At 37.6% G+C, this 26890-nt stretch overlaps 1 protein-coding gene across 2 annotated transcripts; it reads left to right on the plus strand.

Moving 5' to 3' along the window:
- Positions 1-6572: 6572 nt before the first annotated feature.
- Positions 6573-26869, plus strand: LOC306855170 (myosin-7-like). 2 transcript variants are annotated; one of them, XM_079393648.1, is made up of 42 exons: positions 6573-7057; positions 7323-7426; positions 8283-8426; positions 9283-9439; positions 9550-9577; positions 9819-9915; positions 10742-10762; positions 10853-10945; positions 11457-11520; positions 11614-11712; positions 11806-11909; positions 11986-12124; positions 12212-12330; positions 12572-12721; positions 12812-12982; positions 13069-13248; positions 13493-13625; positions 13713-13789; positions 14171-14258; positions 14458-14575; positions 16673-16796; positions 16925-17061; positions 19312-19567; positions 19935-20177; positions 20269-20445; positions 20525-20670; positions 20740-20830; positions 20909-21298; positions 22482-22608; positions 22729-22847; positions 22944-23140; positions 23222-23571; positions 23684-23808; positions 24530-24645; positions 24779-24971; positions 25144-25347; positions 25451-25576; positions 25656-25826; positions 25923-26027; positions 26144-26239; positions 26328-26474; positions 26558-26869. In XM_079393648.1, exons 1-42 carry the CDS (start codon positions 6907-6909, stop codon positions 26567-26569), a joined length of 5889 nt encoding a protein of 1962 aa, XP_079249774.1. In that variant the 5' UTR covers positions 6573-6906; the 3' UTR covers positions 26570-26869. The 2 variants fall into 2 exon arrangements, with proteins under 2 accessions (XP_079249774.1, XP_079249773.1); XM_079393647.1 differs by lacking the exons at positions 6573-7057; positions 7323-7426; positions 8283-8426; ... (2 more) ...; positions 9819-9915; positions 10742-10762 and having other exon boundaries at positions 10765-10945; positions 11633-11712.
- The last annotated feature ends 21 nt before the right edge of the window (positions 26870-26890 follow it).

A 26890-nucleotide genomic window follows, 5' to 3' on the forward strand; every position in this document is an offset into this window, starting at 1 on the left:
AGAACTTAAAACTTAGGGAACCAGGCCTGTGCTCCGCTGCCATGCTGTTTAGTAAATAAAAAAAAATCTAATCAATACATTTATTTATTTACCAGACAATTAATACACAAAAGGAGTCATTGCCGATTAACAAACTTTTGTCAGATTGCTTAAAACATTGAATAGCCTGATTTTGTTAACTAACATTTTAAAATGTTTCTGTTTCTCCTTCCCCGTTCTCCTCAGACTCGACGCTTACGCGGGTTACCAGATGTGAGAAGAAACTAAAGCAACTGACAGCATTAGCCAACAAGCCTTACAGTGTAAAGTGATGAGCTGCTCATAGAGCTTTTTGGATAGATGACCAGGTTTATTTTTTGTGGGGTAAAATCTGCGATCTTTGACTCAGTTTGTTTGCGGCTTCAGTGGCTGCAATATGCTGTGTTTTTTTGCCAACTGGCAACCAGGGCTGTCAAAGTCCTATTGGTTAAACTGGCAGTGAGTGAAGTCACACAGACCAAAAACAAAAACAGACATTCCAACACAGAACACACAAAGCAAATATGTGAATTTAGGATGTTTCCTAAATATCTGCAAACATATTATGGTATTTTTATGCTTTAGTACTTTAAGCAATTACATACAGCACCTTTAAATTTGAGGTGAATTGAAAATGTTTCTCTTTCGGTTTATACAGTCAGGAGGAACAACGACAGACACCAAGAAGCTTTTATTTAACACAAATAAACAAAAGTCTAAAATGGGGGAATAATGTGTTTCCAAGGGGAAAAGGTGTCCAAATAAACAGAGGGTGACATTTTTTTCCAATATTTTGGACTTTTCTGTTTTATTTATGTAAGCCAATTATTACACATTTTGAAAATATAGCTACCTTTATTTTGGAGGGGGGGCCTTGCAAGCAGATTATTATATTGGAGGGTCCTTGTCATGAAAAAGAAAAATCCTAAAACACTGGTGTAGTTAATATCAATGAAACACTGCCTTTTAAAACAATTTGAATATTATCGATCTACAAGGCCTCCATGATTTAAACTGTGTAAAATTAAAACATCATCAAGGAAGACAAATCAAACCAGTTCATTTTGCGACACCAGTCATGTTGATGATCATCACCGCATCAGTATGAAGTATAGCCTGGGGATGCTTAATGCATTACTGGAATAAGGCAGGGATTGCTGCGATATCCCAAAGTGCGACCGCTTGTCTGCATTGGTATAGATATTGGTGAGATAGCCAAGCGAAGGTATGCCGTGACAGGGCATAAATAGAAAACCAGCTAAAGATGATGGTATCCTCAGTTAGGGCCAAAGGCCATGACTTAACCCACTGAAAGACAGTCTATTGTCTGAAGCCACAGGGGTAGGAGCAGAGTCTCTTGTGTTTGTGTTGGGCTCTGCTCAGGGTATTGCGTGAGATTACTGAAGAGCTGAGGTATTCACTTATGTCTCCTCAATATGCTTTCCAGTCTCCCAACGGATGGATTGATGACTAGCGACAGAGACAGCGCAGTTGCTGAAAGGTTTTGCGGATGATTAGCTGACATCCAAGTGTTGAATTGAATGGAGCGGCTGCTGCTAACTGGCACCAGTGAATTCACCTTTAAAGGGCGGTGGCGGACGCCGGCGCTATTTTATTCGAAACACTGGCATGCTTTACTATTTTTCCTATTACCACTTGCAGAGCTGGGTGTTTATTTGAATTATCAGGTCTTATATGACAAATTAGGTATGTGTGGTGGTCTACCCCTTCCCTCTGGGCCCTGAGGGTGTTTTGGGGGCCTGGAGAACTTTCGACATGCCCTGACATTTGTGCTTTTTTCAGTTGCTTATAAAAATATAAATGGCTAAAGTCTAATAACACTGTAAACAGCACAAACTGGGCTACAATGTTATGTTAGCAGCATTTGTGTACATGATTGTGTTTTTGAGAAAACAACGTTTATGCGTGGTTAGTGAAAAACTAAAATTTTGAAGTCACTGAAATAAGACCATAAAACACATACAGAACAACTGATCACAAGACTTTAGAGAACCAGATCTTGTAGGCTAGAATATTTACTTCACAATTATGTGAAAATCATTCAGCTTACTCATTCACAGAAAACAATATATTGATTTAAATGTTTAAAGACATGTTTTGTTACTGAAAGCCAATATGCGAGGGAGTGGTAATAGCCTTGAATAGTAAGTGATTCTCACCTGAGAGACAAAGGGCCCTCCCCTAAAGCTGCTAATGGCCCATCAGTGTGACTGTGACTGAGGCAGGTAAGACAGAGAGTGTGAGGAGACTGAAAAAATGGGGTTTTTAAATTATTTGTATTTTATTTACAACACAGTATAATCAAAACATACATAATGAAGGTCAAAGACACATTATTGTGCACTGATCTAACCACAGAGATGTGAAGAGACTTTGACTCGTTCCTGCAACAGCTTCTGTTCAACAAGTGAAACAGATAAATCATACCTGATATTTACGTGTTATTTAAGTGTTTCTGATGAACTTCTGATGTTGGTGCAGCGCTCTCAGAGGAAAGAGTTGGAAGAGACTGAAAGTCAGCAGGATTCATCATCTGTGGTGCAGATCTCTGATTCAATAAAATACTAACAACCAAAAAAAGAGAAAAAACATTTGTGAGCATGTTTATATCAGGAGCATCTATATATATATATATTTATATAGGTTTTGTAGTCATAGACTCATTCATGCTTTGTATTATCGTAAAAAAAAGACATTTTATTTTTGAGAAACTAATTATTGTTTAGCATGCAATTATACTCTATTTTTGAACAGAGTAGGCTATTAATCATAAACATGTTCTAAACATACTTAGACTCGTAGCATTCATCATGTGTACTCTATATTACTTTTATTGTTTTATAAAGAGCATGAAAACATACTTGTGCCGTAAGAAATTTAAATACAATGAATTGCCCATCATATTCACAATGTTTTACTGGATTTCAAACATTTTAGTCAGGAATTATAGTTTGGGGAAAACCCAACTATGATTTTGTTGTCATATAGCCATCCTGAACATCATGTATTATTTTATAGTATAGAGGATATGATTCTGCAGTCATAGACTCACGCATGCTTTATACTATAAAAGGATGAACTTTGCACTATAAAAAATATATTTTATATCTGAGAACTAATTGTTATCGTTTAGCACGCTATTAAAATATATTTGTGAACAGATTATTAATAATAAACATGGTCTAAACATGCTTAGATGCGTAGCATTTATCGTGTTGTAATTTGGGAACAACCCATCTAGTAATGTGTTCAAGTTTATGTCACAATAACAGTTAACTAATGCAGAACATAAACATTACTTACTTATTCATCAAACTCTTGAGGAAATCCAGCCTTTACTCAGCGCGTCTTCTTCCAGAAAGTAACAGCAGCAGCAATGAACTCTTCACTGACGCTTTGTTTATGCTCCGCGCGCGCGGGTCACGTGGTGATTTACATGTGAACGCGAGGGGGCGGGATCTCATTAAAAATAATGAGTTAGACGGGACAGACTGAACATAGTGTTGGTTTCATACGGATTACTTCATCACAGAATATTTGTTTTCGATATGACTTACTTCATTTGAAAGTGGACACTTCAGGCTTTCTATAGAGATAACTCTCATGTTTCTGTGTTGAGTATTCGCTGAGTTTCACTTCATTTTAGTGACGCATTTCTGAAAACAGATCGCGGAGACGGAGAAGACAGAGAGCGCACCCTGTTTGTTTTCTTTATTCTTCAAAAGCACAACGTTTAGTTGTTATTATGAGTGTATACAAATAAAAGAAGACCCCTTACAGATTCGAATGGTGTATTGCTCTTATCTGAACGATCAAAAATGGCAGAGTAATTCAAGCTCATTTCTGCCTTATCAGGAAAATCAGCCCCAAAACGCGTATTCGCGTTTGTCGGGCTCAGAGGGTTAAAAGTGTGTGTGTGCCTGTAAATCTCAGCCTCCCTCCACTTCAGTCTCTAAGCCTGCTGGCATTTGGTGCACAATGATCTAAAACAACTGTGACCCAACTGCAATTGCAACTTTGAGTCCAGGAATCCCTATTTTAATCGAGATGATCTGACTTAACTCTACTGTTTCACAACAGCTGATTAATATGCAGATAAATATATGCATGCACAAAATCTGGCTCGTTTCTGGGTTATGTTGCTGAATTACCGTGGTTATTTCACAGCTATTTTAATCTTCCTAAATGTTGCGTATGTATAAAAGGATTTCAAATGTTACAGGCACCCTCCGATTTCATTATCTCTCACATTTTATCTGTCTGTCGACGGGGTTTTTTATGCACAGTCCCGCAAGTGAGGCTGTACATAACCCAGCTGCCACACTTATGAAGCGTCCCAGAATAGCCCTCAACTGGCCTTCTATATCTAACCAAAGTGCAAGAAAGTTGCCGTCATCAATGAAACACTCAATGCTTTGCCAAAAGATAGCTGCAGTTCCATCAACGACAATCATTTGTAGTTTTTCCACTAAATTGCTGTAATAGCAGCAACAAGTTTCAAAGTTGTGCTTTGTAAATTCTTCATTTTGTTGAACATTTTCTTGTTCATGCACAAATAATGAGCAGAGCAATAGTGCTCAGTGTCTTTAACAATAGGCCTTGTCTATTGCTCTTTGTCAGGAATGTCAGCCTTTGGCACGAGGCAGGGATGGAGTATTCTCGTCTATATTGGGACACTATGAGCCCCCTCCACTTTTGGTCCACACTCTTTACTCCTTTTCCACATACAAGGACACTGATCTCAAGGTCAGATCCACTGGGGCCGGTGTGTAAAAAGAGGCGCTCCGCTCCAACACACTCAATTACTGCACTGACACCATAGTGGAAAAGTAGCAGCGGCTGCCTGCATAATAAGCTGATTTTAGGCCTGTTATTTTAGCACTTTGTCTGGAAAGTTCTGCACCACATCTGCTGTTCCATATATCAAAAATGTGTTTTGGCAGTGAAGTGGCATGAATGTGTGAATTAATTATTATATGAGAAGCCAATTTTTTCAAAATATTTCACACTGATCCTATGCTTAAAAATAGCCCACATAACGCAGCCTTGCTAGCTGAATCATATTAAATAATATTTTTCACAAATAAAACCACTTTAGATGTACCAAATGCAGCATAAACCTTTACAAATAAATAATTTACAATAATATTTATGATATTTAATATGATTGATAGTTTATTGTTATATTCTATATATTTTACCAAATTTTTATACCACTTTTATGACAGATTTATAGACAGATTTGGAGTTACTGTATTTATTTTACAACTACTCTGTCAGAAAACTGTGCTCGTTTCCATGGTGGAAAGAAAATCCCTCTCAATTACGTTGCTATTATCATTAAGGGCAGTGGATCTTGGCTTATATTGACACGTATTTTTAGCATCTCATATCATGTCAAGCACAAGGGACCCTTCAGTAATTTCGTCTAGGGTTGCATTTACTGTGGCCACACACACACACACTCACACAAACAATGCCTCCCTCCGCGGGCGTTTACAACAAAGGATTCCTCAAACAAGCAATTAGAGTAAGGGAGAAGACTGAACACATGGGCATTATGTTCATCTAATACTTGTACTGTATGTTGAGGAGAGAATTGTTGACGAGTTATTGAAGAGATGTTAAAGAGCCAATGTTAAGGGTGTTGCTTGTTGCCGCTGAGTGGATCTCTGTAACCTTTATCCAAGCAGGGACCAGGGGGAATTTACAGTGACCGCAACCACTTAGATAATTGTCAAATTGAAATCAAAATATAACTCAAAATAAAAAAGAATTAACTGAGAAAACTTTACTGCATTCATTAAAAACTTAGGTGTTAAGTTGAAGCATAATTGTTATGGTTACAGCAGATCTGATCATGCCAACATTATCATTAAACATGATTTTGACATCAGTTTGATATTTTTTAAGAAAATAGAAACAATAGAAATGACAGATAGAAAATAGAAATAGAATAGAAATGACAGAAAGAAAGAAAATAGAAATTACAGTGTTCAAGAAAAAGTAACTCACTAATTGCTTTCAGAAATTACTCAAATTTTCACATAACAGGTTTCACATTAATTTTAAAGTGAGAAATTGAATTAAAATGTAAGTTAAAAACATGAAATCTGTAGCACATTTAATGCTCAATGATGAAAAATAAAAATAAAATTTGCATTTCCAATTGTTGTTAGTATATTTGTTTTTGTTTTGCTTTTTTGTTTTTTCAAAAAGCAAAAACAAATTATTATTTAAAATCAGTTCTGTAACTATACTGATTGAAGAAAATTTTAATGTAATAAAATGTTTGTAAAAAAACAAAAAAATAGACTATCACACAATCACAATCAGTGCCCTCCAAAATATAATCCTGCTATAAAAATAACTAAGCATGGGTTTGTGTTAAGATAAAAATGCGGCTTGCCCTTTTGTGTCAATTTGGGCACACAGTAAGCACCAATAGGCTCTGGAGGAGGTGACACATGATCATTTTTGTGACCATGACCTTGGAGGAGATGATAAAAGGAGTTTGCCCACTCCACCCATTCAGTCCGTGTTAAGGTCAGTTAGCAAATTATGACTGGACACATTAACTAATTTAATTTGCTTGATCATTTGTTTATAATGCTACAATAATAACAAATCATAAAATGCCATCAAAACTAAAAATCTAATTTTCGGTCAATGATGAAATGCTTTGTTTTATAGCTATAACATAACTTACCTCCTGGAATAGACATTTAAACAGTAGGCTAATTGTGATTATTCCTGCAATGTTTACAAGTTTGTGTTTTGCATTTCTTTTTTGTCAACATAATATAATATTTTTAATTTTTTAATTATTTCATTTTGAAGTGTAAACTAAAATATGTGTCTTCTTTTATGGTTATCTGTAAAGTTTTGCCTTCAGTAAGTAGCGGTGGATTTATCATCATGTCGAGATTACTGGATATGAAAGAGTTTGGAGAAGCTGCTCCGTTTCTGCGCAAATCCGACCTGGAGCTGCTGGCAGCGCAAACTGTGGCGTTTGATGGTACTTGAGATACATTTTCAACTGACTTCAACAAATGTTTTACGGCGGATACAAACATTTCTATTCTCTATGAAATACTTGCCATCTTGTTTACGCGGCGGATTTTTGGTGTTCGTAATTGCATGTTAGGCTCTTAACCTGTAATCTTGAAAAGGGCATATTGAGATAAATCTGGCATTGAATGATTGGATTTCTAACAAACAAAACAAAGAAAAACTTTGTCGGCGCCTGGATATTGATCACTGAAAGCCTCCCTTGCGCGCAGGAAAGAAGCGCGCTTGGATACCAGATGAAAAGGACGCGTACATTGAGGTGGAAATCAAGGAGATTGATGCTGACAAAGTCATCGTTGAGACCAAGGACGGGAAGGTAACACTTTTTAGTAAAATTGAATTTATCATGTCAAAACAATATGAGGACATCCGAATTGAACGATTTGTAGATATGTCAATATAAACAAACTTTTGCTTCATTATCAGGCTAATAGTGCTTCTGAATGGTTTAGATCTCAATTAATGAAATTAAATTGTAATAATGGTTTTGCAATTGCATTAATGGCGATAGGATATTTTTTATTAATAAATAAACGAACATGAAATATTGTTTTGAATTTAAACTAGTTTACATGTAGGCTAAATTAGGCTAGTTTAAAGCTTTTCATAGCTAAGAAAAACAATGCAAAATACGAGCACTGCGGAACATTTAATTATAGGCTTTAGTAGTAGTAGGCTAATACAGATGGAGTAACGTTAACTATCATGTTAGTCGGCAATGTAGCTTGTCTTTCTCCAAGTTAACTATTTGAACTTTTCATCGTCCACTCTGTATCCTGATGTTCTTCTGATCTGAGCTTCCAGCCATTTATTCACTTAACCGCGTTTAACACATTTACACACTTTTACATACTTCCTTCTGCTGAGGCTATTTGTCATTACAAGCGGCAGTAGTAACAGTTTTAAGTCGCCAGATGGCGCCACTAACTATTTTTAAGTGCGCTAGAATGAAAAGACAAGGACGGCGGAGTGCTATGGACGTAGCTCTGCTTTGTTGACATGAGCTACAGTGATCCAGTTTAGCGGTCATTTCAAAATAATTTAACAAATATTTGAGTGCGCAATTAACCAATAAGAATCAAATATTCCCTTTAATAATGGATCATATTATTAATTATTTTCCTGTCCCATGTTATCTATAATCCTGCTCTGACCCTGCTTAAATCCTGCAGTGTTTAACTGTGAAGGAGGATGGCATTCAACAGATGAACCCTCCTAAATTTGACATGATAGAGGACATGGCCATGCTCACACACCTGAATGAGGCTTCGGTGCTCTATAATCTGCGGAGGCGCTACAGCAGTTGGATGATCTATGTTGGTACCATCACATCACAACTCAAAGCAAAGAAAAGATCTGCCCTTTCTCACTAATCTTTGATGCCACAAATAACTTGACCTGAGCATTAAACACAGAGGGGCGGCACTATTCATAGAACTTTACAGTCACAGTAATGAATTTAACACTTGCCTTTGCCAAGGGACAAATACAAGTGAATTCCCTAGAGGCATGTCCTTTACAACTGCCACAGTTAAAGCACTTCATAAAGTAATCTAAGGGAAGTTATGTTTTGGGAAGTTAAGTTATGTTTCATAACTAAAATATGAAAGTCCATATTTAAAGTAAATAGTCAAATTAGCATAGGAAAAAGTCTTATTTTGAGATATAACAGCACACTCATATGGCAATTTGTAAGTGTTATGTTATAGCAGATTAGTTCAATTTTTTACAATCTCATGTGTTTTTGTACGATCAGCTTGCAGCCCACTGATGGTTAGGTTTACGGGTGGACCTTCTTGCTTTATTGTTACATTTTTGTATGAATCAAATTATACGAATTTACGTGAAAACACCACCTCATCAAATAGTTATATTTCATAATAAAAAAACACATTATGAGAAAGAAAGTTAATGTAGTGGTCTTTAACCCAAAATTCGGCTAGAAATATCATTGCCACTTCGATTTTAAAAATAAGAGTACAGATTTTGTACATATGACCAGTAAATATTTTTTGGCTTTGTAATTTAAGCATCATAATACAACCGTCTGCTTCATCTCTATATCCACCAAGGCTTGAAAAAGGTTGATGTCCTCTGGCCTGAAGAATTGTGTAATTTATCCTGACTGGATACGATACCTGAGATTACTTTTGTCAAATCTTCTCATGGCAGACATATTCTGGACTTTTCTGTGTGACCGTGAACCCATATAAATGGCTTCCCGTCTACACGGCCCCTGTAGTGGCTGCCTACAAAGGCAAACGCCGCTCCGAGGCTCCACCTCACATCTATTCCATCGCTGACAATGCCTACAATGAAATGTTGCGCAGTAAGTATTACATTAAAGGATTGTTTGTTTCTGCCCTCTACAGTAATTTACAGGAGGGATAATTTCACACTTATGACCTGAAACAAATGTGTTATTGTTTACCCCCACAGATCGTGAGAATCAGTCCATGCTAATCACGTAAGTTTTGACATACCTGTACACATTCTGTATTGCTGAGATGAGAGACATTTTCAGTGTGGAAAAATATTCAGCCACTGAGAATGTAATTTTTCAGATTACACGTCCAACTTTTGATTTTTGTTTCTTTATAGAACATTTTGTTGCACTGTTTTTTTTGTAATGTTCTTTGCTGTGGTATTTTTCTTTCTTTTTTGTTTTTCAAATGTCTTATCATTAAATCATTTCTTGATACTCATAGCGGAGAATCTGGTGCTGGCAAAACAGTAAACACGAAACGTGTAATTCAGTATTTTGCCATAGTAGCGGCTCTGGGTGAGGCACCGACTAAAAAAGGAGTAAGATGCAAGCTCTCTCGGTTTCCCTCAAATCATCTCCCTCTTCTTTTTCAATCAGCTTTTTTTTTTCTTTTTCTTTTTTATACCTCTCATGCTGGCAAGTGTTTGTAATTTCATTGTGAAGTCGCTCCTCATCTAGGTGTCCAGTGCATTTTTACAGTGAAATTACTATGTATTGTGACAAAGTTAACTTATGGACATCCAGACTGAGGTTTGACTATCCCTTCCATTTGCATTTATCTTTTGGCTAATTTTCCCAAATGTTTTTGTGGGGTGAACCTGACTCCATGTGTCTTCTATAGCTTAACCCCAGCACATCATCTCCTGCATTTTTCTTTTCTTCCTTTTTCTTGAAGTTTTTCTGTGAAACAAATTCGTGATTAACATTTAAGCTTTCCTTTTTTCTGTTTCAAGCAGGCCCAACCTTTCAGTTTCCTTGATTTCAGCTTTTTGTCTTCATTTTTAAATCCATTGTTCACAGAATAATTTTTTTCTCTGATTATAAAAGGGTGTGATTGTTAAATACTTTGATGTATTTGATGTGAGCTAACAAAATGTTGCCCCATTTTTCATTCTTATTCCACGTTTGTCTATGAATTAGCATTTTCAGTTATAATACAAGTCTTTTGACGACTGTTGACTAGCATTGTATAATACTTTTTTAAATTTGTAAAAAAAAAACTGCATTATATTGCATTCACATTAAATAATCAGGCTGTTAAATATAGAATGAAATATTAACAATAAAATATAATAACAGAAGATGAGAAATGTGCTCTTTTACAAAAAAAATCTATTTTTATTTGTTGTTGTTTTATGTTTTAAGGCCCCTGCCACTAAAACAGGGGTGAGTATATCTTAAAACGTGGGGACATACTGCATAAACTGCAACAAATAAAGCTAAAAAATTTATCAATTATAAAATTATGTTTCTCAGGGTACTTTAGAAGACCAGATTATTGAAGCTAATCCTGCAATGGAGGCTTTTGGAAATGCCAAGACATTGAGGAATGACAACTCGTCCCGTTTTGTGAGTATTTGACACTATATATTTGACACACGGCCGGGGACTCGAACCCGCAACCAGTCGGACTCGTAATCGAAAGGTTGCGGGTTCGAGTCCCCGGCCGGCAGGGATTGTAGGTGGGGGGAGTGAATGTACAGCGCACTCTCCACCCTCGATACCACGACTGAGGTGCCCTTGAGCAAGGCACCGAACCCCCAATTGCTCCCCGGGCGCCGCAGCATGGCTGCCCACTGCTCCGGGTGTGTGTTCACGGTGTGTGTGTGTGTGTGTGTGTGCATTTGTTCACTACTCACTGCTGTGTGTGTGCACTTGGATGGGTTAAACGCAGAGCACCAATTTCGAGTATGGGTCACCATACTTGACAATACGTCACAAAAGATATATAGACCAAAATTTTAGTTTTTGCGTCTAAATTCCATTTACTTACAAGTAAAGACCTGTTACCACGTTGTAAAATTAAACTATCAAGCATTGTTGATTCAACCATGGCGTATTTCCTTATATCCCTCTATAGGGTAAGTTCATCAGGATCCATTTTGGACCAACAGGGAAACTGGCTTCCGCTGATATTGATATATGTAAGTAAATGATTCAAAGAATGGCCCTCCAGTTCATGTCATTCCAAAATGTATAAACTCACAGTGCAGAGATTTTTCAAATTATTTCTCAAGATCTTCTGGAAAATTCCAGAGTGATATTTCAGCAGCCTGGAGAGCGTAGTTACCACATCTACTACCAGATAATGTCACAAAAGAAGCCTGAACTTCTTGGTAAGATAAATGCTATACAATTACAAATGACAAATACAACAATATTTTATTGCCATATTATTAATGCATTTATTCTTTACTTGTGGATTTCAGACATGCTTCTGATCTCTTCAAACCCCTATGACTACCATTTTTGCTCCCAAGGAGTGACAACGGTAGATAATATGGATGACGGGCAGGAGCTTATGGCTACTGATGTAAGCTTTAAAATCTCTCATCACCTCTAAAACCAAATTAAAAAAACCTTACAATATCATTCTCTTGCCCATCCAGCATGCCATGGATATCCTTGGCTTCACTCCAGAAGAAAAGTACGGCTGCTATAAAATAGTAGGGGCCATCATGCACTTCGGGAACATGAAATTCAAACAGAAGCAGAGGGAAGAGCAGGCAGAGGCCGATGGCACTGAAAGTGAGTGTAAATCTAGAATCTAGTTAGTCATTATTAGAGTATTACAGTTAAAGATGGTCCATAGCTTCAATGAAATAATCTTTCCAGGTGCTGATAAGGCCTCCTATCTGATGGGTGTTAGCTCAGCAGACCTCATAAAGGGTCTTCTGCACCCTAGAGTGAAGGTGGGCAACGAGTATGTGGTTAAGGGACAGAATGTCGAACAGGTGAGAAATGTTCCCAAAACCCGTCCTCGGTGGATGCATGTCTATAGCTACAAAAACAGAATTATTTTGCTATGGCAATAATAACGCATGTTGAAACCACTTACATTTACTGTTGATCTACTAAGATACAAGGAATAAAGCAGCCTGACAAATCAGCCTGGTATCTAGGCAACTGTTGCAATCCATGTGAGTGACAGCTGTGATCTTCATGTGCTCCACACATATTGTGTGGCTCCACCAGGTTAACTTTGCCTTGGGAGCTCTGGCCAAAGCCACTTATGACCGCATGTTCAAGTGGTTGGTGGGGCGTATAAATAGGACGCTCTACACCGTTCTCCCACGCCAGTTCTTTATCGGAGTGCTGGACATTGCCGGCTTTGAGATCTTTGAGGTGAGTGACTCTCGAAATTCCACACCGCACTTATCTAGATTTCCGTCGGCATTCACACTTGTGCATCTGTCATGTGGATTCTCTCAACAGCTCAACAGCTTCGAGCAGCTCTGCATCAACTTCACCAATGAGAAACTGCAACAGTTTTTCAACCACCACATGTTCATCCTGGAACAAGAGGAGTACAAAAGGGAGGGCATTGAGTGGACCTTTATCGACTTTGGTCTTGACCTCCAGGCCTGCATAGACCTTATTGAAAAGGTTTTTTTTATTGGACTTAAAACAATGAGATGAATACAGTAATAATTAAAAAAAAAATGCCTTCTGAGCTGTTTTCTCTTTGTTAGCCCTTAGGAATCATGTCCATCCTTGAAGAGGAGTGCATGTTTCCTAAAGCTACTGACAACAGCTTCAAGGCAAAGCTGTTTGACAATCACCTTGGCAAATCTGCCAATTTCCAAAAGCCAAGGCCTGACAAGAAGAGAAAATATGAGGCTCATTTTGAGCTAGTGCACTATGCAGGAGTGGTGAGTTTCTACCAATAATAGAGCTCCAATAAGACAAAATTTAAGTCACTTAGGCAGCACTTGAAATATTACAGGTATTTATGATGCATTTTAGATTATTCTTGGTGCTTTTTGTACTGAAAAACAACTCAAGCCAGTCAGTTTTCTGGTTTAAGCTGGACTTCCATTCTGGCAAGCTGGAAAGTGCCCTCTTATGATATCATTTTAATGTAGATATTGATTTTTTTTTTTATCTGAATTTCAGGTGCCATATAATATTATTGGTTGGTTAGACAAAAACAAAGACCCCCTGAATGAAACGGTGGTAGCTTGTTTCCAGAAATCAGCCAACAAGCTTCTGGGCAGTCTATATGAGAATTATGTTAGCTCTGACTCAGGTAAATATACCCCACAGTCTACCTGAAATATGCAACCATTCTCTTCTAAACCATAAAATACTCCTAAATACAACTTTTACCTTTTAGCCTCTGACACAAAAACAGGCGGCAAGGAAAAGAGGAAAAAGGGTGCTTCCTTCCAGACAGTGTCACAGCTACACAAGGTAGGAATATGACCAGACATTACTGCACTTGTTGCAAATTAGTTAGTAACAACAGATGGACAGATAGTCATGGTCATTAAAACAAGAAAATCAAAACTCTTCAGTACCGAGAGGGAGGCAGTTAAGACTTGCAGTGATGTTTAGAGAAATGACACATGAACATCACTTTAAGTCTGTGCTGGCTCCTGTTCTATCTGTTTCCACAAAGATCATCAACAACTCAGGGTAAGTCTAAGAACACATCCGACAATGTTTTGGAGAAGGACACTTTTGCATATGTTATTATTGATTGCATTTGCTTTGTGCGGTCTAAAAGGTTAAGAACTTCTGTACAATAGTACTTAGAGGAGTTTATGACAGTTTCTGTTTCTCCAACTACAGGAGAATCTCAACAAGCTGATGACAAACTTGCGGAGCACTCAGCCCCATTTTGTGCGCTGCATTATCCCCAATGAGACCAAAACACCAGGTGTTGTAACCAATGAGCGCTTCAACACATCCAAACTGACAGGATTATGATGGGAATCACTATTTTTGAGCATCAAACAATTTCACAGCTTAGTTTTACACTGAAACAACCTGAAAGAGAATCTTGCAAACTTCTCTGAAAGAGAAGTTGCAAAACCTCAGTGCAAATGTCTAACTGAAACATTTTCATATTTTTGCAGGTATCATGAATGCTTACCTGGTGCTGCACCAGTTGCGCTGTAACGGAGTCTTGGAGGGCATTCGCATTTGCAGGAAGGGATTTCCTAACAGAATTCTTTATGCCGATTTCAAACAACGGTAAGAAGAGCTACTATTGACACATCTTGTGTATTCTTGAGAACATCAAAAAATGCACAATGAACTACAATAAATTTTAAACTTTTATCCACTAAATGAGCTCATTTCAAATTTGATGCCTGCTACAGGTCTCAAAAAAGTTGGCACGGACCAACAAAGGGCTGAAAAAGCAAGACATTTTGAAAAGAGCTGGGAGAACATCTAGCAACTAATTAAGTTAACTGACATCAGGTCTGTAACATGATTAGCTATAAAAGGGATGTCTTAGAGAGACAGAGTCTCTTAGAAGTAAAGATGGGTAGAGGCTCTCCAATCTGTGAAATAGTGCGTAAAAAGATTGTGGAATACTTTAAAAACAACGTTCCTCAACATCAAATTGCAAAGGCTTTGCAAATCTCATCATCTACAGTGCATAACATCATCAAAAGAGTGGAGAAATCTCTGTGCGTAAGGGACAAGGCTGAAGACCTTTGTTGGATGCCCATGGTCTTTGGGCCCTCAGACGACACTGCATCACTCATCAGCGTGATTCTGTCATCAACATTACTAAATGGTCCCAGGAATACTTCCAGAAACCACTGTCGGTAAACACAATCCTCCGTGCCATCTGCAGATGCCATCTAAAGCTCTATCATGCAAAAAGGAAGCCACATGTGAACACGGTCCAGAAGCGCCGTTGTATCCTGTGGGCCAAGGCTCATTTGAAATGGACCGTTTCAAAGTGGAAAAGTGTTCTAAGGTCAGACGAGTCCAAATTTAACATTCTTGTTGGAAATCACGGACCTTCCAGCGTGTTATCAGCGTTCAGTTCAAAAGCCAGCATCTCTGATGGTATGGAGGTGCATAAGTGCCTACGGTATGGGAAACTTGCATGTTTTGGTAGGCATTATGAATGCTGAAAAGTATATAAAGGTTTTAGAGCAACATATGCTCCCCTCCAGACGACGTGTATTTCAGGGAAGGCCTTGAGTATTTCAGCAGGACAATGCAAAACCTATTACAACTATTACAGCTGCAGCTATTACAATATCATGGCTTACGATAGAGTCCGGGTGCTGAATTGGCTTGCCTGCAGTCCAGATCTTTCACCTATAGAGAACATTTGGCACATCATTAAATGAAAAATACATAAAAGACAACCACAAACTCTTCAGCAGCTGGAAACGTATATCAGGAAAGAATGGAACCAAATTCCAACACCAAAACTCCAGAAACTCATAATCTCGATGTCCAGACGTCTTCAAACTGTTTTGAAAAGAAGAGGAGGTGCTACACCATGGCAAACATGTCCCCGTCCCAACTATTTTGAGACCTGTAGCATGCATCAAATTTGAAATGAGCTCATTTTGTGCATAAAATTTTACAATTTCTCAGTTTAAACATTTATTATGTTATCTATGTTCTATTGTGAATAAAATATTGGCTCGTGATTTGAAATTCTTTTAGTTTTCATTTTATTCAAATTTAAAAAAAACTTCCGGAATTCGGGTTGTACAATAAAATCTTGATATTCCTTTACTTTTAGAAAGTATAATTTCCCTGTGTTAACATGTTTTGATCAATGTAATGATTTGCTGTTCACCAACAAAAATGAATTTTGAAGGCATCGTGGTTACAAGTTAAACTGTGTTATTTCTGGGGTGCTAGTGGCACTAAATGCAATTGAAAAAAAAAATGGTTTCCAAAATGTTCTCAAAATCTCTTACCACCTTTTAGTGGGGCCAAAATTTGGATCATATTGCTTAAACAAATTATTTATGTTTGATTATTTGATTCAGTTATTTCCGAAATATTCTGAAAACATCACAGAGCCACAAGTGTCTTCATTTTATGGAAATTAATGTATGAATGACTGGCTTAAAGCTGTTTATTCTCAATAAACTGGCATTTTGAGTTTTTCAACATAATACAATTGCTCACTTCATCTTTAACCTTCAGTGGCTTGTGAGAAGTCAGCTTGATAATGAGCCAGTTGTTAAATAGTACAAATTTCTGCACATCAGTTAAATCTGGAACAACCTAGTTTGCAGATGATAATGATAAAAAATAGTGAATAAAAATAAACAATAAGGATATCTATATTCCTCCTTTTCACAGGTATCGCATTCTGAATCCTCATGCAATCCCTGATGACAAGTTTGTTGACAGCAGGATGGCTGCAGAGAAACTTCTGGCTTCACTGGATATCGACCATAATCAGTATAGATTTGGACATACTAAGGCAAGTCAGACTTAAGCCAGTAAAAGCTTGTTGCTTTCAGCCTCAAGCAATGGGACATCAATAACAGGTTAACTCTGTACACAAGACAAAATGGGCTAAATCAACCCGTCTGTGTCTCTGCATTACAGGTGTTCTTTAAAGCTGGTCTGCTGGGACACCTGGAGGAGATGAGGGACGAGCGTCTGGCTAAAGTTCTCACTCTACTGCAGGCCGCTAGCCGCGGCAAGATCATGAGGACGGAGCTGAAGAAGATGATGGAGAGGAAGTAATACATGATTCTATGCAAAAAAAAAAGAAAAGAAAAGTAAACTAAGATTAAATTACAGTGGCCCCAAGCATATTTGGATATTTAAGTCACACTTAAAAATGAATACAAATAATTGCATTAGATAACATTTCCAAACAGGTTCCAATTATTTTAAAGAAAGATATTTCACAACAAATGTCTTATGTCAGATAGTTAGTGAAACATCCACCCCCAAAAATTACTTTGACACATTGAGTTATTCCTGAAAAAAGCATAATTTGTTTAAAGATGGCACTTGGTTTTATACTGTCATACTTAATGCAAAATGTAAAGAAATGTATATATTTTAAGTGTAGTTTAAGTGGCAAAATACATTTTGGGGTAACTGCATATTGATTTAGAGATTTTCTCAATATAAAATATGAAGTTACATATTCAGACTTATTAGCAAAATTTCTCAAGCAAAAAGGTCTGAAGCACATAGACATCACTTTCAAACCAAGCATCTTTCTGTTGGTCAGAGCAATGAATTCACATGACCAACTTGAATCTGATGTGAAATCTGCATATTGGAAATCTTTTGCCCTACCACGAAATTCCTGGTCATGTGGATTTCTATTGAAATTACTTGATTTTGACTATGACAATTCACCAAACAACCATAAATGTGAACACAGCTTTACCCTACTATTAGCTCTTACATGGTTTCAATCCACTTGAATGGAGAAAAAGGCTTCTATATGCTTATATTCTCCATATTATTGATGCCGTCCGACACAAATATTCACAAACTATACTGATATCCACCAGGTTTACTTCAAATAAAGTTAGCAACAAGCTATTGTCACATGATATCTCTCAACCCTCAACATATGAGAGATATTTTTGGGCCATGGATGGAGTGTGTGAGGCGTGTGTCTTCAGACATGCATTTGTCCATGTGTTCATGTGTGGCCGAGACCCTTCATATGCTCCGACACTCTCTGTGAAACGCGAGGTTCTCCATGCCCATATCCATAACCTCCACCCTTCCCCTTATTAGACAATGCAGACGGTGTCCTTAAAGCCCAGAAGCCCAGTGAGTCACATGGCAGCTGCTCACCCCACTCCCCACTAAAAATACAGGCCAGCTCCCTGCTCAAAGGCCTGTTTTGCCAAGGCGCCTGTTCCTCTAAAGGACCACATTGAAAGCATAACTGCAGACTGGCAAAGGATTAAAGCCACTGCTTCACAGAAGGCCTCAGTTTCTAAATAAATATTAGGCACTTCACCTTTTGGGTGGCCTGCAGCACAGATGCATGGCAGCTATTTGATCAGACCGAATTCTCTGCCGTCATCTGCTAACATATAACCACAGTACTGTGAAAGCAAGTGCATGACATCTGAAAGTCGCCCCAGTAATAGATGAACTAAAATGAGCCTCGTTTCATGCATTCATGGACGTAAGCCAGTGGGTCATATGGGGGTGACACAGTCTTCCCATGATCAGTGTTGTTGTTGTTGACTAAAACTATTTAAATCAATTTCACTAACTAAAATAAGGTTCAAATAACAAGAAATTAAATATTAATATTAGAACATTACAAAACTGGCTTGGCAACTCACTGAATTAAAATAAGTTTTAGTTGAAGTACTAAACTTACTAAAGCTAAAACTGAAATTAAAACAAAGCTAATTAGAAATATAAAAAATATATTAAAACAGGATTATTACAATAATATACAAAAATGACATAGAAAGCACAACAAAATACATACAAAATCTTAAAATTAAAATGAAAACTGAAAATATAAAAATAAACGCTAATTCCAAATATTAATAAATACTATAACAGTATAAAATGAAAATAAAACAACACTGATGCATTAATAGTTTGTGGGCTCATGTGGTTAACACAATGTTTTTAATAGTCTAAGTATGGATGAATGATATGACTGCAAAAATATTAATGTTGCAATAACTCTAAAACTAAAATGGACATTGTATTTTTTTAAAAACAAGAGGATTGCGCAAAGCCACTCAATATAGCGGCTGTAAGAATGGAAGCCAATCACGTGATGTAACTGGACCAGGCTGAAAAATACCGTATTTTAGTACAGTTTAGAAATAAAGAAACAAAAATGTAAAACTTAATACTAATAATTTTAGGTATTTTCTCATTCAACTATATAGGAGCTATAATTATATCACCAAGATGGCCACCAAGTGGACTGGCATGCCTTAAAGAGACAATACCTATACCTAATTATACCTGCCTCCTGTCATTAGGGAAGCTCTTATGATCATCCAGTGGAATATCCGGGCCTTCAACATCGTGAAGAACTGGCCGTGGATGAAACTTTTCTTCAAAATCAAGCCCCTGCTGAGGAGCGCCGCCACAGAAACAGAGCTGACCGCCCTAAAAGACGAGTTCCTGAAGCTAAAGGAGGCACTAGAGAAATCAGAATCCAAACGTAAGGAACTGGAAGAGAAACAGGTCAGCCTGATCCAAGAGAAGAATGACCTTTCCCTGCAGCTTCAGGCAGTGAGTATCAATGGCAATCGTGCTGTTTGCTCACAATCACCACACATTTTCACATTTTACTGTGTTACAGCAGGACATTTTGTACAGTTTCATACCGTTTGCCAAAAAGACTCAAGTGCAGGAGAAATTTATTAAAAAAAATAGCTGAATGCATAAAAGTATAAAACTATTCTTCTCCAAGACACCAATTTTGACATGATCCATGATCTAAATAATCTATTTAGGTTTAAAGGAAAGAAAATGATGAAAAGGATTGAGTTTTAATGCAAATTACCCAACAAATTATGAAATAGTCCAAAAAGAATAAAATTAATTGTACATATTCAAATGTTAAATTGCTTAAATTTACTTTCTAATCGCTCAACAGGAGCAGGATAACCTGGTAGATGCAGAGGACCGTTGTGACCTGCTCATCAAGACCAAGATTCAACTTGAAGCCAAAATGAAGGAAATGACAGAACGCCTGGAAGACGAAGAGGAGATGAATGCTACAGTTCTTGCAAAAAAACGCAAGCTGGAGGATGAGTGCGCTGAGCTGAAAAAGGACATTGATGATCTGGAGATAACCTTGGCCAAGGTAGAGAAGGAAAAGCATGCCACTGAAAACAAGGTGAGCCCATTCTGTTGACGAAAATGAAAGTCAAGCTTTGTTGTTGAGCCACTGTGAAGTCTGTTAAACTAATTAAAGTCTCTTTTCATAGGTAAAAAATCTGATAGAAGAGATGGCAGCTTTGGATGGAACTATTCTGAAGCTCACTAAAGAGAAGAAGGCCCTACAGGAGAGTCAGCAGCAGACGTTGGATGACTTGCAGACAGAGGAAGACAAAGTCAACACTCTGACTAAGGCCAAAGCCAAGTTGGAGCAGCAAGTAGATGATGTAAGTTGGATAAATGTTCACAGTTCCAAACAGAAGAATAAATCAGAAATCAGTAATACACTATAATTCCATGTTTTAGTTGGAAGGGTCTTTGGAACAGGAGAAGAAATTGCGAATGGACCTGGAACGGGCCAAACGCAAGCTGGAGGGCGATCTCAAGCTGGCAATGGAGTCTGTCATGGACCTTGAAAATGACAAGCAGCAATTAGAGGAAAAGCTAAAGAAGTAAGAAAATATCACATAACAGGATGCTGTAAAATATTTCTGTTCTTATATTGTCTTTTTTTTTAATAGGAAAGATTTTGAAATGAACCAGATCAGTTCGAAAATTGAAGATGAGCAAGTGCTCATCATTCAGCTTCAAAAGAAGATCAAGGAATTGCAGGCGAGTCAAACTGAACTGTTGGATTTCTGAGTTTGTCTCTATCAGAACATTTTTATTCATTCTTTTATTGTGTTTAAGGCTCGTATTGAGGAGCTCGAAGAGGAACTGGAAGCAGATCATTCCACCCGAGCGAAGATGGAGAAACAGCGATGTGATGCGTCCAAAGAGCTTGAAGAGCTCAGCGAGCGTCTCGAGGAAGCCGGAGGTGCTACGTCAGCTCAAATTGAGATGAATAAGAAACGGGAGGCAGACTTTCTAAAACTGCGTCGTGACCTTGAGGAGGCCATATTGCACCACGAGGCTATGACTGCCGCACTGCGCAAAAAGCATGCAGACAGTGTGGCTGAACTGAGTGAGAAAATTGACAGCCTTCAGCGGGTCAAACAGAAGTTGGAGAAGGAGAGAAGTGAGGCCAAGATGGAGGCAGATGACCTAACCTCCAATTTAGAGCAGCTGGCAAAGAGCAAGGTGGAAAATATGATCCATGTTGCATCACATTCTGATCTAATTTAACTAGTATTAATTTAGCTTTGACTTTAACATTGAAAAATCATGGGATGATCAGTTGAGCTCAGGTTTAAATCTTTTTAGTTATTTGCATGCTCTTAGTTTGTATATACTATTTTTTTATCAAATTATTTTATACAATAAGGTTATTGGGTATGATAAATTTACAACAAAATATTTTTTACTGCTTTTATAAATATGGCTTAATGTAATTTTTTTAAATATACTCAAACATTTATAGATTTACATTACATATACATTTAGTCATTTAGCAGACTCTTTTATCCATAGTAATTTACGAATGACTTACAGTACAAATGAGGACAATAGAAGCAATCAAAACCAACAAAAGAGCAATAATATGTAAGTGCTATGAGAAGTCTCTGTTAGTCTAATGCAGTACACATAGCAGTTTTTTATATAATAAAATGAAAACAAGTAGATAGAATAGAAAAAGAATAGAGAACATTAGTAATAGAGGGTCATTTTTATAATAACTAAAAAGAAACCAAGTAGATAGAATAGAAAAAGAATAGAGACTGCTAGTGATAGAGGGTCTAGTTTTAATAAATAAATAAAAATAGAATAGAGAGTGTGAGTGTTAGAGGGTCAAGTTTTTTTAAATGAAACAATTCAAGTTGTATAAATTAACATCATTGAATATATTATAAACAAACAGAAATGAACAAAACACAATAATATGTAGTATATATATGAATTAACATTAACCTAAATGAATAAATGCTGTGAACTAATGTTGCAAGTTTATCCTTATTGTAAAATTAAAACATGAATAAGGCTTAAGAATCAAAAGATTCAAATCCCTTAAATTTGACAATAAAATTTGCCAAGAGTAGTAAAAACTTTTTAATACAATGACAGATTGCTATAAAATAACAGCAGATGGTGCAGAAAACGTGAAAGCCTTATTATCCAGTTCAGACTGAACTTTAGGCACATAAGCACATAAATGTATTCAATACACAAGACATCTGCGCATCACGAAATTACCAGACAGCCTTAGTAATATTCACTGAAATGACTAAATAGTATAGTAGTACACACATAAATAGTATACCTGTTTTTGATTTCCTACACAAACACACATACATACAAATTTATTAATTTTATAAAAATATTACAGGCTGCCACTGAGAAAACATGGCGCCTCTATGAGGACCAGATGAACGAATCAAAAGCCAAAGTGGAGGATCTCCAAAGGCAACTCAATGACACCAACACACAGCGAGCCCGGGCTCAGGCTGAAAGCGGTATACAAACAAACTACCTACTAAACAAATTCATACTTACCAAGAACCCCTGAGACATTTATGCGTTGGTTTGAGACATCTAATATCCTTACTAACTGTAAAATTTTTTACATAATACAGCTGAGCTGGGCAGAAAGCTGGAGGAGCATGAAGCTCTGGTGTCTCAACTGCAGCGCAATAAAAACTCCCTTAGCCAAAACATTGAGGAGCTCAAGAAACAGCTAGATGAAGAAACCAAAGTAAGAGAAACTATTTGTCTCACTGCTCAACTTGTTCCTGCTTTATGTGGAACCAATTTCTACTTTTGATTTGTCTTTGGCATCTGCTCCTTTCAGTCAAAGAATGCCTTGGCTCATGCCCTGCAATCATCCAGGCATGACTGTGATCTGCTGAGGGAACAGTACGATGAAGAGCAAGAGGGCAAATCTGAGCTGCAGCGTGCACTGTCCAAGGCCAATGCCGAAGTCGCCCAATGGAGGACCAAGTATGAGACAGACGCCATACAGAAGACAGAGGAACTTGAGGAAACAAAGTGAGTGTGTGGACTAGATAGGAAATAATGACTGGCTTCATTCGAGCTAAAACTGAATCATTAAATTCCACAAATTGACAGGAAGAAGTTGGCCGTCCGCCTCCAAGAGGCTGAGGAACAAGTCGAGGCATCAAACGCAAAGTGCTCCTCCCTAGAAAAGACCAAACATCGACTGCAGTCTGAGATTGAGGATCTCGTAGTAGATCTGGAGCGCTCTAATGCAGCCGCCGTTGCCCTGGATAAGAAGCAGAGGCAATTTGACAAGATTCTGGCTGAATGGAAGCAGAAGTATGAGGAGTGTCAGTCTGAGCTGGAGTCTTCACAGAAAGAGTCTCGTAATCTGAGCACAGAGCTGTTTAAACTCAAGAACTCTTATGAGGAGGCTCTGGACCATCTGGACAGCATCAAACGGGAGAATAAAAATCTACAGGGTATGTCTTGAGCTTTATGGATTACGAATTGAGAAACAAACTGCAATATCATATTAACGTATATCATCAGTCACAAAATGTGACGTATCAATACTTTTCATGTTTCTAACAGAGGAGATTTCTGACCTGAATGACCAAATAGGCCAGGGAAGCAAGACCATTCATGAGCTTGAGAAGATCAAGAAGGGCTTAGACCTGGAGAAGACTGAAATTAAAGCAGCCCTGGAGGAAGCTGAAGTATGAATCTTCTTTGTGTCTGCAAACTTTTGTAGTTGAAAACCAGAAATAAAAAACCTGAGTCACATTAACGTTATGATAGAAAATATACTTGTGCATTGACTTAAACATTATGTCATTAGTGTCAAAAGGAGAAGTATTTTAATGATTATTATTGTGATATTGAAAAAAAAAAACAGAGTGGTAAATTTCCTATTGGGTATTTTTTTAGGTAAGGTTAAATAGTCACTATTATTTGTATAGCGCTTTAAACAATACAAATTGTGTCACAAATAGTGCATGTATTGAAGAAAAATGGTTTGATTTAATTAAAACCTAAAATACTTTATTTTAGAGTCAAGTCAAGTCACCTTTATTCATATAGCGCTTTTAACAATGTAAATTGTGTCAAAGCAACTGCACAATATCAAAAAAGGAAAATAGTGCGTCAATAATGTAAAATGAAAAGATTAAAAAAAAAAGATTTTCAGTTAAAGGCATTTCATTATTTTAGAGAATGACTTAATGATACATGAGATTCCTGGAAACAATAAATGTATACCTTTCTGTTTTGTCATTTAGTTTTTTAACTGGAAATAATCCATTAAAAAAATAAATGAAATTAATTTAGCTGAAAAGGTTTATAAAACTAGCCCACAGTATATAGAATAATATCACACCAAAACGGATTTAAAGATACTTGGACTCTCTCATTACATTCTCCTATATATTTTTGTGTCAGGGAACTCTGGAGCATGAGGAGAGCAAGACTCTACGTACACAGCTGAAGCTCAACCAGATCAAAGCAGACATTGACAGGAAGCTGGCTGAGAAAGATGAGGAAATCGACAATCTCCGGTGAGTTCTACTCAATGAGTGATGAAGACTGATGATTGAAATATTATTTTCCATAACTCCATTGCATTATACAACCATTATTAATTATACTACAAGGCTTCTTAACTGCTTTACCCACCTTTAACTTCTCTAGCCGTAACCATCAGCATGCCATAGAGTCCATGCAAGCCACCCTGGATGCAGAAGCAAAATCCCGTAATGAAGCCATCAGGTTGAAGAAGAAGATGGAGGGCGACCTGAATGAAATGGAGGTTCAGCTGAACCATGCAAATCGCTTGGCCACCGAGTCCCAAAAAATGGTCCGCAACCTGCAGACACAAATTAAGGTAAATGTGGCTTTTATTATAACAAACATATTTTAATTATTGCATCATAATTGTGGGAAATAAAACACAGGTTTGGAGTATTTCCATATTATAGGTATGCAAAATGACCTAAGCAAATGGTCACTAACTCATCTCTAACTAACATAAAACCTCCTGTCATATAAATTAAAAGGACCTTCAGATAGAGCTGGATGAGACTATTCACCAGAATGAAGAACTGAAGGAACAGGTTGCCATTACTGAACGCAGAAACAACCTCCTGACTGCTGAGGTTGAAGAACTCAGAAGCCAGCTGGAGCAGAACGATCGCGCCCGCAAACTGGCTGAGTATGAGCTCCTGGAAACCACGGAGAGGGTCAACCTACTGCATACCCAGGTAATGGCCAGATTTTCCATCAGTCTTTGCAGAAGGCAGTTCTTCCGATCATTGACCATAAATAATACATAATCATTTTCCATAATTTTTTCTTCTTCCCCAGAACACGTCACTGCTTAATCAAAAGAAAAAGTTGGAGAGCGATATCTCCACGTTGTCTAGTGAGGTGGATGATGCTGTGCAGGAGTGCAGAAATGCAGAAGAAAAAGCCAAAAAGGCCATCACTGATGTGAGTGTCTTGGATAGAGTGGATGTTTTTTGCTAAATATTGTGTTTAGGAAATTTAATATGAAGCCTTCAACATGCAGGCTGCCATGATGGCAGAAGAGCTCAAGAAAGAGCAGGAGACCAGCGCTCACCTGGAACGTATGAAGAAGAACATGGAGCAGACCATCAAAGATCTGCAGATGCGTCTGGATGAGGCCGAGCAGATCGCTCTAAAAGGAGGCAAGAAACAAATCCAGAAACTGGAAAGCAGGGTAAGTTAAAATATTGCTGCATGAAAAACATGACTGACTCTTGGCGGTGTCTTGTGTTGTAATATAAAGTAAACTTCTACCTTTGCTTTCCTTAAGGTCAGAGACCTGGAGAGTGAGCTAGAATCTGAGCAGAAAAAATGCAATGAATTCCAGAAGGGAGTCCGCAAATACGAGCGAAGGATCAAGGAGCTCACCTACCAGGTACAGACTCCATCAGAGAGATGCACAAATTCACTTTAGATTCTTGCTTCAATGGCTTCAAGAGCTGCACTATTCTGGAAGAATAAAGCCTGTGCCACCACCTGCTGTTTCTACAGACTGAGGAGGACAGGAAGAACATGGCTCGTCTACAGGAGCTTATAGACAAGCTGCAGGCCAAAGTTAAGACCTACAAGAGACAAGCAGAGGAAGCGGTGAGTTTACAATTAAACCTTAACATGCTACACCTCAGGTACTGCATACTTAAAACATCACTGATGGTTCCTGCTCATTGTAATGTAGGAGGAACAAGCTAATACCAACTTGACCAAGTACAAGAAGATCCAGCATGAGCTGGACGACGCTGAGGAACGAGCCGAGATCGCAGAGTCTCAAGTGAATAAACTACGTACTCGGACCAGAGACCCGGGCAGCAAGGCTAGTCCTAAGGCATGTAGCTCTTGAATATTTCATTTTCACTTTCATTAACTCTATAATGACTAATTAAACAGCTTTGTTTTTACCCATTTTAGCTTGCAGAGTGAAGAGGAAGGCCCTCTCTTATAGGATCACAGCCCACAGCTGCAACAGTTTTGTGTGAGATTTAATTAAAAATGTGCCTAAAGCTATAAGCTAAATAAAAAAATGTCTCTTTTATGTTTATGTAGACTATATAAATCTGTATTTCATGTTGTCTTTATTTGTACCAATGTTAAGGCCTACTGCAACTTTGACATCTTTGATTTTAAACTTTCAAAGATAAAACACAGCCCCTCCTGAAACCCTCTTCAGGATATACACAGGCTTTTGCACAAAGGAGCAGTGATTAAAATGAGTTTACAATGAATACCTTTTTTTTTTTTTTT

Source organism: Barbus barbus, assembly GCF_936440315.1.
Source record: "Barbus barbus genome assembly, chromosome: 35".
In the NCBI taxonomy this organism is placed as follows: domain Eukaryota; kingdom Metazoa; phylum Chordata; class Actinopteri; order Cypriniformes; family Cyprinidae; genus Barbus; species Barbus barbus.